The 13,301-nt window shown below is 35.1% G+C and overlaps 2 protein-coding genes across 2 annotated transcripts; both read left to right on the forward strand.

Moving 5' to 3' along the window:
• The first annotated feature begins 24 nt into the window (after window positions 1-24).
• On the forward strand, window positions 25-3,979 carry LOC109049394 (cell death activator CIDE-A-like). The gene is made up of 5 exons (XM_019067098.2): window positions 25-115; window positions 977-1,115; window positions 1,999-2,154; window positions 2,670-2,842; window positions 3,500-3,979. The coding sequence occupies exons 1-5, from the start codon at window positions 75-77 to the stop codon at window positions 3,600-3,602; spliced, it is 612 nt and encodes a 203-aa protein (XP_018922643.1). The 5' UTR covers window positions 25-74; the 3' UTR covers window positions 3,603-3,979.
• Window positions 3,980-4,572: 593 nt separating this feature from the next.
• LOC109049395 (tubulin beta-5 chain-like) lies at window positions 4,573-8,748 on the forward strand. Its single transcript, XM_019067099.2, has 4 exons — window positions 4,573-4,719; window positions 5,399-5,507; window positions 5,879-5,989; window positions 7,559-8,748. The coding sequence occupies exons 1-4, from the start codon at window positions 4,663-4,665 to the stop codon at window positions 8,620-8,622; spliced, it is 1,341 nt and encodes a 446-aa protein (XP_018922644.2). The 5' UTR covers window positions 4,573-4,662; the 3' UTR covers window positions 8,623-8,748.
• Window positions 8,749-13,301: the final 4,553 nt, after the last annotated feature.

Raw genomic sequence — 13,301 nt, forward strand, 5'->3', positions numbered from 1 at the left:
CTGCTTAGAGCATTAGTGTTTTCAGTTACAGCTCAGTGGATGTGTTGTGGACGTCTCCAGCAGTTCTGTGAAGCATGGAGTACGCCAAAACCTTGGTTCCCACATCTCTAATGAGGTTAGAGACTATTCATATTTTTAGCTTTTAGTGTTAGAGGTCAGAAGGATTTTTGGAGAGTCTCTTGGTTTTTTTGTGTAAATACAAGCTTGAAATTCTTTATAGATTTGTATCGTTTATGTAATCTCTTAATAGTACTATTAAATAGTAAACTAATTAATAGTAACACGATAGTAACATTAATTAATGCAAGTCATGACAGCCTAGTTTTGCATAATTTTAACTCATTAAACCGTTTTAAACAGTTTCAACTTGATTTTTTTAAGTTACACAAGGTTCAACTTGATTTTTTTTAAAAAGTCAGTTTTGATATTAAATTGAAATGACTTATACTTGTGAGTATACCTAAAAATGAAAGGAAATGTTTTTTATATGCAACAAATTGACCCTTATTTTAAAGTATTACCTTTTAAATTTAAAATTTCTCATGCACAAATCAAATAATTAAACCCCTGTAAGTGAAATACAATAAAACTATTGTGAAAGTGATCAGTACTGCAATATACTGTGCTATGAAAGTGTTTTATCAAACACTGCATTATTGCTTCAGCAGCAGACACAGTGAACAGATCTCTTCCTGTTTATATAACCATAACTCACTCTTAACAAACAAGCTGTTATTTCTGGAATTCAGACAAGCTGAAGCTTTAGATTTACCTCTGAATGCTGCATATTACATTAAAGGTACATAGTTTTAAGAACATATCAAGGATATCGCCCCAGTGACAGTTCTGTACCTTTTTCCTAATAGACTATCCTAAGTTGCAGGTCTAGTTTTGACGTTAACCACTCAGACAACAATTATTTCCCTGTGCCATATTAAAGTGTCAGCTCTGATTGTGTGTTGATGTGGTGCTGTAGGTCTGTGTCGTCGGTGCAGACGTCTCTTGCCCAGCGAATGCTGCCCCCTCCTCAGCCCCGTCCGTACAAGGTCTGCACGCAGAACCGCCGCAGGAGGAAAGGCTTCACCGCCACTTCTCTAGCAGACCTCATGGAGCAGGTCAGATCTCTGGATGTCGTGCATGACGCTGCATACTGTAGCAGGTGTTATTTACAAGTTACACTAATATATAGTTAGTTCTACACTATTCAATGCTGCATTCATGCAAAAAACATTACTGAATACATTACTGTGAAGTGCATTATTGTGATGTATTATTACCATTTGTATAACTGTTTTCTATTTTAATATATTTTAAAATGTAATTTATTTCTGTCATGGCAAAGCTGAATTTTCAGCATTTATTTCCAACATAATTTTTCTGCAAAAAGTCTAGAAAATTTAATGCAACCTTGCTGAATTTATTAATTTCTTTCAAACAAACAAATAAATACATATTTTATTGACACCATGGAATGGTAGTGCATTTTAATTTATTATTATTATTCGAATTTCAAAACATAAAAAGATAAAAAGGCTTAAGAAATTGCTAGTAAATTTCATGAATAACTACAAAAACTGGCAAGTAACAGAGTAGAAAGTAGAATGACTGAAATTTTTTGTAAAATGTAGTCTAATAATCAATGTTTTATTTACAACTTATGCATTTGTTTTTTTACGCTTGCCGATCCAGAAAATCAGATTTTCTTTAACTTTGCAGTCATGGAAAACATGCATTATCAAATGATTTAAAAATACGTAAGAGTCTTAGTAATGCACAATAGTCAAATATTAAAAGTCATGGAAATATTTAATGCGAATATAATGCATACGTAAGTGTTTTAGTAATTTTGTTTATTTAGATTTTGTAAGTTATTGATGTATTTTTTTAGATTAATTAATATACTAAATATAATCGTTTGTACCATTTGCACGGCTTGGTACCTGACATGCAAAGTTAAAAATACAGTCATCTGTGGAGTCCTAACATCTCTCTCTACAGGTGGCCAGTTGTTTCTTGATAACGTGTCAGTTCCTCACACTTGTGCTGGAGGATGATGGGACAGTGGTGGACTCTGAGGCTTTTTTTCAGACTCTGCCTACAAATACAGCATTCATGGTCCTGGAGAAAGGGGAAGCTTGGACCCCCAATAAACTGGTACAGCAGTTATACGCATTTGTAATTATAATTTAACAAAATGTAAAAAAGATTTTTGAACTAAGTTATCTTCACTATCTGCATTATATTCAACAAGGCAAAATATTAAATATAAAAGGATTTGTTTTTTTTTTTGTTTTTTTTTTACAGAATGCTATTTATCTACAGTGTAATACTGCATATGTATTTTTATGTTTCATAAGCTGTGCCCATTAAGCAAACAGTGAAAATGGATTTAAATGTGGGTCTTAATCAGGATTGTTTTCCCTAAAGCTGATTAACCGTATCCCATGTGTTTATTCATTTATCAGTTTTGTTGATTTTAAACTTTCATCAGCATTTGTTATTTAAAGCTTATTCATTGCAAGAGTTATATTCACTGAAACAATCTTTGTGTTTTTGCTCCACTAGGGTGCAGGCTTGCATTTACCCTAAACGCTCACGATATAATCGCTTGTTTCAGTCTGTGATTTGTCTCACGGGCGTTTGTTTTGCCCTCAATCCATATTTCACAGGTTCTGCCAAGTTTCAGACAGCCAAGAAGAATTGGAATTGCTAAACTGAGCTTTGACCTGTACAAACTGAACCCAAAGGATTTTCTGGGATGCTTCACGGTTAAAGCCACACTCTGTGAAATATACACACTCTCATATGACATCAAGTGCACCAGAGCCAAGTACTTTCTGAAGTAAGAGACTAACACACACACAAAGATTTCCTGTTGCCAGGCTGCAGTATGAATCATATTAATGTTTGTCTGGACAATCATGTGACCCTGGAGCACAAAAGCAGTCATAAGTACAAAGGTATATTTTTAGCAATAGCCAAAAATACATGGTATGGGTCAAAATGAGCCATTTTTCTCATATGCCAAAAATCATTAGGATATGAAGTAAAGATCATGTTCCATGAAGATATTTGGTACATTCCCTACCATAAACATATCAAAACTTCATTTCTGATTAGTAATATGCATTGTTAAGAACTTCATTTGAACAACTTTAAAGATGATTTTCTCAATATTTAGATTTTTTTGCTCCCTCAGATTCCAGATTTTCAAATAGTCGTATCTCAGCCAAATATTGTCCTCCTAACAAACCACACATCAATGGAGAGATTATTTATTCAAAGATGATGTATAAACCTCAATTTCGTATCGACCCTTATGACTGGGTCACATATAAGCCATAAACATATACAGATGGATCTGACTATTAGTGAAAATGCTTTTATTCTTCTTTCATCATTTAATACAGATGTTTTTCCCATTAAAAATGATGTACTTCAAAGAAAGTGTTCCTTGTTGTTCATGTAAGGTCTGTCTGAAAAGTTTTTCCTTCTTCAGGTCTTTATTGTGGTGTTTCATGTACATGGCCAAACTGGCGGGTCAGGTTCTCCTGTGCGGCTCCACATACGTGCTGCGGTGTATCTGGGATGAGGAATCCTAGCTAAACGTCACTTCGGCTGCTGACAGATCGAAACAGGAAGAAATCAATACTGCACTCACATTTAGTTTTTGCTTAGACAAATATCAATATATATATATATTTGTCCTTGCTACGTTATGTTTTATGTGGCTTATTTCTAAACTGCACTGTTTTAAAAAAAATAATAGTGAACTAAAGGAGAACTGAATATTTTGCATGTCATCTTTTATCAGACTTGTGCTAAAATGATCTGCAGTTGAACTTGTTGTGTGATTGTATTTTTAAAAGACTTATTTAGACTGATTTACTTCCATCAGAATGAAACACCCGAAAGTTAAAATGGTGCAAAATTATGCAAGCACATTTCCGCATTGGAATAATAATAATAAAAAAGTAAGTGTGACTCATTTTCTTGTAACTAAGTTTCTATCTCACAGTTATGACTTTATGATATAAACATGAATTGCAAGAAAAAAAGAGTATATAAATGTTTTCCTCACAATTCTAAGTTTATATCTAGCAATTCTGTTTTTTTCCCCCTGTAGTGGAATAAAAATAAAGTTACATGCAACTTTTTATCTCAAAATTCTGACTTTCTTACAATTGTGAGTTTATATCTCACAATTCAGAATTTTCGTCTCAGAAATATGAGAAACAAAACAAAACAAAAATATCTAAACTCAGACTTCAGAGAAAAAAAACTGAATTTTGAGATAAAATGTCACCATTTGCTTTTTTTAATGTATTTTTTTGTTCTGTGGCAGGCATCCATAAAAAAATAATTCCTAAAGATCCAGTTTCAGTGCATTGTAAAATAATTCCTAAAGATCCAGTTTCAGTGCAAAACTGAAGAAATCTAGCTCATATCTTTAAGACAGAAACTGCTCAGAAATATTGCTGTATTTAAAGAGCAGAATATATAGGCTATTATTTTAGAAATGACAGCACACTTGTGATTGTGCAGCTGATATGTCATTCAAATCCCCACCAATGGAGTCAGAGTCAGAGAGAAGCTCGTGTGTCAGACTGACCTCGCAGCAGAACCAGAGCTCATTCAGAGCAGCACCACACACCCACAGCAATGAGGGAGATCGTCCACATTCAGGCCGGACAGTGCGGCAATCAGATCGGAACTAAGGTTCGTTCAATTTATTTCTGTTCCAATCACACTATGCGTCGATTTAAAAGTTTACATTTTGCATTTTCAAAAACGATTTACTTTAACTTTGATGAATGGATACATTTTGTGGAGGAAATACCTGAAGCTAATGATTATAATGATTTCCAGTAATGGCACTTCTCTTACACGCTCGCTGATTCTACAGTAAGATACACTTTTTTGTTTTTAGTGAATGCGAAATATAGATTTGGAGAATTTTTGTTTTTTTCTCAATCAAATGACTCGTCCGAGTCGGTTCTTCTCAGTGAATCAAATCGTAGGCTACTTTTCAGGGATTGAAAAATACTCCCATTTCAGATTCTTAAGATCCAGTTATTCTTTGAGAATTTCTTTTTGTAAAAAGTCATCTCAATATTTAAGAGGTCTCGCAACGTGAATACGAATGCCATCGCTAGATTTGGTTATATTTACATGTAGTTTGATCAAACTTAAACGTGATCAACCCTTGAGTCATGACAAGCAACAAGCAACCCGCTACATTTGAAGTGCGCATCAGCTGCATCTGGGTGTGTCGAGATGCGTCCTGCTGAGCGCGAGCACGCGGAGAATCTGAACCCTCGCTTCATCTCACAGCTCGGTTTGGGAAACTGTCTGAAATTACATCTAAACTAACGCAAAACAACTGTGACACATCTAGTTCTGGGAAGTCATCAGCGACGAGCACGGCATCGATGCAGCCGGCAACTATGTGGGAGACTCGGTCCTGCAGCTTGACAGAATTAATGTGTACTACAACGAGGCGTCCTGTAAGTATGTGTGTGTCAGTGTGTGAGCATGCATCAGTGTGTGAGTATGCATCAGTGTGTGAGTATGCATCAGTGTGTGAGCATGCATCAGTGTGCTGGTCTCCTCCCCTCACAAACACACAATGACCTTAAACGTTTGAACGGTGCAGTCAGCTCACAGGAATTTCCTGAGCTTCTCTGACTTCACCTGCATAATGAAAATAAATAGGAGTTGAATTATAAATGATAGGCTGGTTGTTTTTTATTCATTAATAAATATTACATTTCTATCATTAATTGATAAGTTAGTTAATTCATGTAACATCTGTTTTAGTGATAAGGTTTCGCTGAATAACTTTTACAGCGCTAAAAGATTTTGTATGTGTGTTCAGCTCACAAGTATGTTCCCAGAGCTGTGCTGGTGGACCTGGAGCCTGGAACGATGGACAGTGTGCGTTCTGGGGCATTCGGACAGCTTTTTCGACCAGACAACTTCATCTTTGGTATTGTGTCAACATGTCAAACTCTCATTTCTTTCAACTAGCCTACTTATTACTTCTAGGACTGATAGCTTCAAGTTTTCATTTACAGGACAATGTTTTCAGCCAAAAACTGTAAACTTTTTATGCATTTTGCCTGTTGGTTTACACGATAACGGCGTTTTGGGGTCTGAAAACGTATATTTTTGAAAACGGGTTTCAAAGTGCAAGTTTTTGAAAACGCCATCGTTATCGTTTCCGTGTAAACACCCAAAATTTTAAAGGCAAGTGCGAACAAACATACACAACAATGGCGGAGTATATGGTAGTGTTGTTGCTGCTCAAGAGTTTGCTAACGCTTCTTCAGCAAGGTGTGGATTTACTTCACCAATATTACAACCAACAGTGGAGACGCATCATATACAACATATAATCATCACTTCCCTACAGGTACTGTTTACTAACAAGGTGACAGCGCCAACTACTGGCCTGGCATACGTCATACAGCGTTTCTGGCCGTTTTCCCGGATATGTGTAAATGCGAATCGTTTTGAAAACGTTTTCGTGTATACGTTTTTCACTACACCTTTGTCGTGTAAACATAGCCTTAGAACACTTGCTTTCAGCTTGAATTCCTTCAAACAAAAAATTGTATTAAACTAATTTAAATTATTCCACAATTCTTCAAAATTAATGATAACATAAGATTCACATTACATAAACATTTTTTCTGTTACATTTTCTCTCTCCCAGCACTTGTTTTGAAAGTGTATTTTGAAGTCAGATTCAGATTCAAAAGAAACTGATTTCATGCAAACATAATATTAATGGCACTACAGTAGTTCATGGGTTGTTTCTTCATGTCTGTAGACATCAACCTAATTTCCCACAGTGCTGCTGAATAGAAAAACAGACAACAGTCAAGTCCTTAATATCTCTATCAGTTATACAAAGTATGAATAGTAATAATCATAACATAACATAATACTTTTATTTAGCAAGGATGGATTAAATTGATTCAAAGTGACAGTTAAGACATTTGTAATTTTTCATAAAGTTTATATTTCAAATAAATGTTCTTCATTAAAAATGCTCCCAGCAAAAACTTTTTTTAACACTGATAATAAGAACAATTAACCCATAATTGAGCACCAATATTTGATAATGATTAAAATAAGAAGTTTTTAAAAACCCATTAAAAAATCTGAATTCCACCTTATTATTCCAACTTTTTGCTTAAAGTGTCGATCATGAGGAACAATGAATAATAGTGTCCAAGTAAATGGCGGGTTGTAAACACAATAAAACAAGCACAATAAATGTTCTGCCATTAATATCACTTCCAAAACTAGTGTGGACAGCTTTTATTTTCAAATGAGGAAACAGACAACGTTCACTTATGAAAATACTCCAGAACATATTTTCATGACACAATGCATCTGGAACGCATCCCAAGAATGAACATAAATGTCACGTAGGCTATGATGAATGCTGCATAAATAATTGCTACACGGCTCCCTATAGCAAGTGGTTAAAAGATTATATTTTGTTTTGAATGCAAACCGATCTTCTCTTATTATATTGCTTTTGCAGGACAGACAGGTGCAGGAAACAACTGGGCCAAGGGCCACTACACGGAAGGAGCCGAGCTGGTGGACGCTGTCCTGGATGTGGTCAGGAAGGAGTGTGAGCACTGCGATTGCCTGCAGGGCTTCCAGCTCACGCACTCCCTCGGCGGAGGAACCGGATCGGGAATGGGGACTCTTCTGATCAGCAAGATCCGAGAGGAGTATCCAGACCGCATCATGAACACCTTCAGCGTCATGCCTTCACCCAAAGTGTCCGACACAGTGGTGGAGCCCTACAACGCCACGCTGTCAGTGCATCAGCTTGTGGAAAACACGGACGAAACATACTGCATCGATAACGAGGCGCTGTACGATATCTGCTTCCGCACACTCAAGCTCACCACACCCACGTACGGCGATCTCAATCACTTAGTGTCGGCGACTATGAGTGGCGTCACCACTTCGTTACGGTTCCCCGGACAGCTGAATGCAGATCTGCGCAAGCTTGCGGTCAACATGGTGCCTTTCCCTCGCCTTCACTTCTTCATGCCCGGCTTTGCGCCGTTGACCGCAAGAGGAAGTCAACAGTATCGCGCGCTCACCGTGCCTGAACTCACGCAGCAGATGTTTGACGCCAGGAACATGATGGCCGCTTGCGACCCAAGACATGGGCGATACCTCACGGTGGCCACCGTTTTCCGCGGCCCCATGTCTATGAAGGAAGTGGACGAGCAGATGTTGGCCATCCAGAACAAGAACAGCAGCTATTTCGTGGAGTGGATCCCCAACAACGTTAAAGTGGCGGTGTGCGACATCCCACCCAGGGGACTTAAGATGGCCTCCACTTTTATCGGCAACAGCACCGCCATCCAAGAGCTCTTCAAGCGCATTTCCGAGCAGTTCTCGGCCATGTTCAAACGCAAGGCCTTCCTGCATTGGTTCACCGGAGAGGGAATGGATGAGATGGAGTTCACCGAGGCCGAGAGCAACATGAATGACCTGGTGTCGGAGTATCAGCAGTACCAGGAGGCTACGGCCAACGATGGCGAGGAAGCATTTGAGGATGAAGAGGAAGAAGTGAACGAGTGAACGACAGATGATTCTTGCAGTTTCTTTTCTGTTGGTTTTTAAGCTGTGATTTTTACGTTTTGTATGTGAAGACTGAAGTCCTAGTAATCAAATAATGCTTGCAATAAATGCTTTTTGAGGACCACATACACTTGTACTGTGAATATTTTTGGTTTTTATAATTATTATTAATTGTTATTATCATTATTATTATTTATAATTATTGGGTATTATATACAGTACACTTGGACTTGATTAATTTATTAATGGTGCTAATAATAAGTATTGAAATATTTGAATCAAATTATTAATTAAACACCACTTAAAAATGTCTTCCAAAATGTAAATAATTGAATATATTAATATAGTGTGCATGTGCATGTGCACTTAGTGTACTTCAAATCTAAAAAGTACTGTTTTTGTTTTTACAGTAAAAAGCTGTACTTGCAGAAAATAAAATGTGATATAATGGAAATAAAAGACAGTCACTTTATTTTAAGATGCCCTTGTTATAGTGTTATTGTACATTTAAGTATTGAGTAATATTAATTAACTACATGTACTCACTATGTTGTTAGGGTTTGGCTTAGGGTTACTTGCATGTAATTATGCTTAATTTATTGTTGTTATTATAACAGTAAGTACATGTAACGTGAAACAAGGACACTTAAAATAAAGTATTACCTAAAAGACCAACAAAGTGTATTAAAGAGAGTACACTTTGAGAAAGTGGGAGAGATTACAGTGTCTTTACACACTTAAGTACACTTTTAAAAAGTTTTACTTTAAAATACTTTCTTTTTGACTAATTTGTTGACTAACATACTAAAAATATTAAATATTTTTAATATCTTAATGTCTTATTTGATATTACAATCAAAGTTAATATATTTTAAATTATTAAATTGCAGCTTTATCACTATAAACGTGCAACTATAAATATATATTTAAATACATGGCATACAAGTTTCGATAAAAATGACATTAAAATATATTTTAGTTTATCATAAATTCTTGTCAGTATATTTGGCAGTACTTATATTAATACTAATATTTAAAGGCAATAGAATTACAAAATTACATATACAGTAACAATGTACTTAAGCCCTACTTAAGTGCAAAAAGTGCTAAAAAGCACTCTAAAGTTCAGCAGATTGTGTTTAATATCAGTTTGAACCATAACACATTTTCATTCCATTGCAATTAACATGCAATTCAGTGCCCGAAAACATTACATTCAGTTTACACTTAAGTACAGGATATTCTTCCAAATGATATTATTTCCATAACAAATAATTATTTTTTAAAAGTACGCAGAAGTATGTTTCTATCTCTTAAGGGTTGGAGCAAATATTGTTTAATATTATATAATGTTGCACATAAAAAGGTACAGAAGCTGTAACAAGGCAGTACATTTTCAAAAGGTTTCCTGTATCTATCACTAAAGGGTGCATTTTGGTACATATTATTACCTAAACTGTACATATTAGTATCTACAGGATATTAGTTCCTTTTGAAAGGATACCATCCCAGCAACAGATTTTGTACCTTTTTTTTTTTTCTCTGAGAGTGTGGTCATAGAGCGTTTGACTTGAGGATAGGTGAGGTTAGAGCCAGTCTTTCTGAATAACACAAGCTTTGTTCATATCCGCTCGTGTCTCATAACACACAGGCTCTTGTTCCAGCCTCGGACGCAAATCCTGCTCACTCACCCTTCTATTATTCTCAACAGCTGCTGAGCAAGCGCTCTACACTTAGCAGCACGTAGCTAACAATAGAGCAGTCCAGTCTCGACACAACTATTTAGAGCACAGTATTAACAAACACAAAGGGCTTTCAGCTGGATATTGTGTAGCATCAGACAGAAACACTGTAATAGGAGTGATTTATAAAAGCTTTGCAAATTTGAATTTTAATCCTGATCTCTGGACAGAAAAGTTGAGAAGCCATTTGGGAAAAAAGGAATTGTTAAATTAAATTAGTCCTCCATAAAATGAAATGGAAATGAATTAAATTTAAATAAAATAAAGGAAATGGAAATAGATTAAATAATCCTTAATAATTTATAAAGCAAAATGTTAATATTAACTATATAATTCTTAATTATATTTAACAACTAAAAATTTTGTAAATATATATATATATATATATATATATATATATATATATATATAAATTTTGTAAATAATGCAATAAAATACTATTTAAAAAATAAAATGTTTGTATATTTTGTCAGGTTGCAAATCAATTTATATTTTTATTTTCAAATTATTTTAATAAGTACGAATGTAAATTTTTAATTCTAAAACAAATTCTTTGTATGTACATATTTCATTGTCAGTTTGCAAAGCGATTAATTTCTATTTTTATTTTCGAATCATTAATTCACATTTTGGTGATTTCTCTTTGCTAAATAATTTACCATTTTACACAGCATTAAAAAGAGTTATATAATTACAAAATAAAATTATTATATAATTACATTTTATTCAGAAAATAAATTAATGATTGTATATATGTATTTAATTGCTTCACATTTTAACAGTACATCTCTCCTAGTCCCCCATAACTTGCTAACAAGGCTAAAGGAGTGATGCAGTCTCTTAACAAAAAACACAAGAGGTCTATGTGTGAGATATTTTGAAATATGAAATGGTTATTCGCAGGATCAGGAAAGGCCGGTTCAGCTGGACGCAGGGGTTTAGAGCTCTTCCTTTGGTATGTTTAACAGCTGAGAGGAAAGTGGGTCAGAGTGTCTCACTCATATTTCCGTACGAACCAAAATGCTGAAACCTCCTGTCCTGGGACTGGGAGGATAGTTATGTGTGATTGGCAGTTCATTTGCTCTGTATTCCCTGTGCATGTTGGAATATCCAGCAGTTTTTAGCTGCAGTGTCACTAACTGTGGGAGTGTGTCCCAGCATGCCCAATAAGGCATCGAAAATGTAGCTGGAATCTACTGGAGTCTCATTTGTTTAAACCAACTAGTCATCCTCAGATATATTCAATGTCGATGCTTAGCCTAGAGATGGGTGCAAAGTAACACTAACTACACAAAGTGCATGGTTAGAAAATATATATAGCTCCTGTGCCTAAACATTTATTTAACATCTTGAACACGGTGCAGGGCTGGCACAGATTCATGTTTCCAACAGAACTGCCGTCTGCAGACTTATTTCACTTCTTTTTGTGGTTTGTTATTCAGAGAGCCATGTTTTAGTGAGCGTAGATCAAACTTTTGCTCCAGTTTCTCGTCTGGATTTTTGAGCTTCATTTCATTCTGTCACCATCCTTAATTTACATTTCATATCATTGTGGGTTATTTTAAATACAGATATGCTGCAACGGCTGTTACGATAAAAAAAAAAACACTGGTTGTGAATATGGAAGAAGTTGGAAATGATGAATTACTGTAACTCTCCTGCTAAAAAGTACACGGACACAACTTGAGAGCTGCTTAATAAGCCTCTCAAAACTAGAGTTGATCTATGCAAAAATTCATCGAAAAAATGCATTTCACAACACTGACATCATCTGGACAGCACCAGAAATATGCAGAGGTCGACTTGACTATGCCTGTGATTTAGCTGGTGCTGGGGAGTTTGATGTAGTTGCTTACAGTAGTAAAAATAGTCTGTAACACTTTACTTGAAGCCTTTATGTCTAATGCATTATAAAAGTAGTTTTATGCATTAAATAGAATGCATTGTACAATCTCATGAATAATTGTAACCACATTATCAGTTAATTGTCACTAGTTGCATTTTAAATTCAGTTATAATTATTTATGAATAATTATAATGCACTATACCCTTTAATAACATGTTATAATGCATTGTATATTTTTTAGTAAATATTTTGCAACTATTAATTTTCCTCCACTGACCAGTTCTCCTCATGTTTAAGACATAAATTATCATGTGTACCATGGTACTGAGATTTATTTATTTAATCTGATTGATACGGTAGTGTTATTCAAAGATTTTCATGTATTACATTTTCCTACTTAAAGCACTATAGTGTTCAAATGTATTTCAAACCATAGATTATTTCCCTGCTGTTTTAATCAATAGAAACCCTCACAGAAAGTGTAATGGTTTTATAGTTATAATAGGAATTGTAATACAACTGTAATGGTCCCCGTGGGTCTCTGCCAGTAATTTACCTTCTATTGGTGACATGTTAAATCAACTAATTCAAAAATAGGCCAAAACAAGCCAAACCTACCCAAATGGTATAAGGTTACGTTAATAGCTTTTGCACCTTTTTTTTGGGGTACACCACCTTAAACAGACAGACAATAAATAACAATATCTTATATACATTTTTCTTATCCTATAACCATGTGATTCATGTTATTATACTAAGGATCATTATTCAAATTACACTGGTTTCATCAAAAATTTTATTTCAATTTCATGTAAATTGAAAATACACAGTTCATGATGTGGATGGACAATGAAAGCAAGACTTTATTTTTTAGTGGCCCTCAGTGGCGTTATAAAATTAAATAGATCTGCCGCCATCTAGTGGACTTTCAGATTATAAGGTTCAACGGGGCTAAAGACGAACCTTAAAGGGATAGTTCACCCAAAAATGAAAATTGTGTCATCATTTACTCACCCTCATGTCGTTCCAAACCTGTATGAGCTGCTTTCTTATGTTGAACATAAAAGAAGATATTTTGAAGATTGCTGGTA

The sequence above is a fragment of the Cyprinus carpio genome, chromosome B24 (assembly GCF_018340385.1).
Source record: "Cyprinus carpio isolate SPL01 chromosome B24, ASM1834038v1, whole genome shotgun sequence".
Lineage (NCBI taxonomy): Eukaryota > Metazoa > Chordata > Actinopteri > Cypriniformes > Cyprinidae > Cyprinus > Cyprinus carpio.

Excerpts from the sequence above, each read along its gene's own strand:
- LOC109049394 (XM_019067098.2), top strand. The coding sequence starts at position 75 with ATGGAGTACGCCAAAACCTTGGTTCCCACATCTCTAATGAG. Across the intron at positions 116-976 it reads GTTCCCACATCTCTAATGAG|GTCTGTGTCGTCGGTGCAGA; the intron begins GTTAGAGACTAT and ends GTGGTGCTGTAG. Across the intron at positions 2,155-2,669 it reads CTTGGACCCCCAATAAACTG|GTTCTGCCAAGTTTCAGACA; the intron begins GTACAGCAGTTA and ends CATATTTCACAG.
- LOC109049395 (XM_019067099.2), top strand. The coding sequence starts at position 4,663 with ATGAGGGAGATCGTCCACATTCAGGCCGGACAGTGCGGCAATCAGATC. Across the intron at positions 4,720-5,398 it reads GCAATCAGATCGGAACTAAG|TTCTGGGAAGTCATCAGCGA; the intron begins GTTCGTTCAATT and ends TGACACATCTAG. Across the intron at positions 5,508-5,878 it reads GTACTACAACGAGGCGTCCT|CTCACAAGTATGTTCCCAGA; the intron begins GTAAGTATGTGT and ends ATGTGTGTTCAG.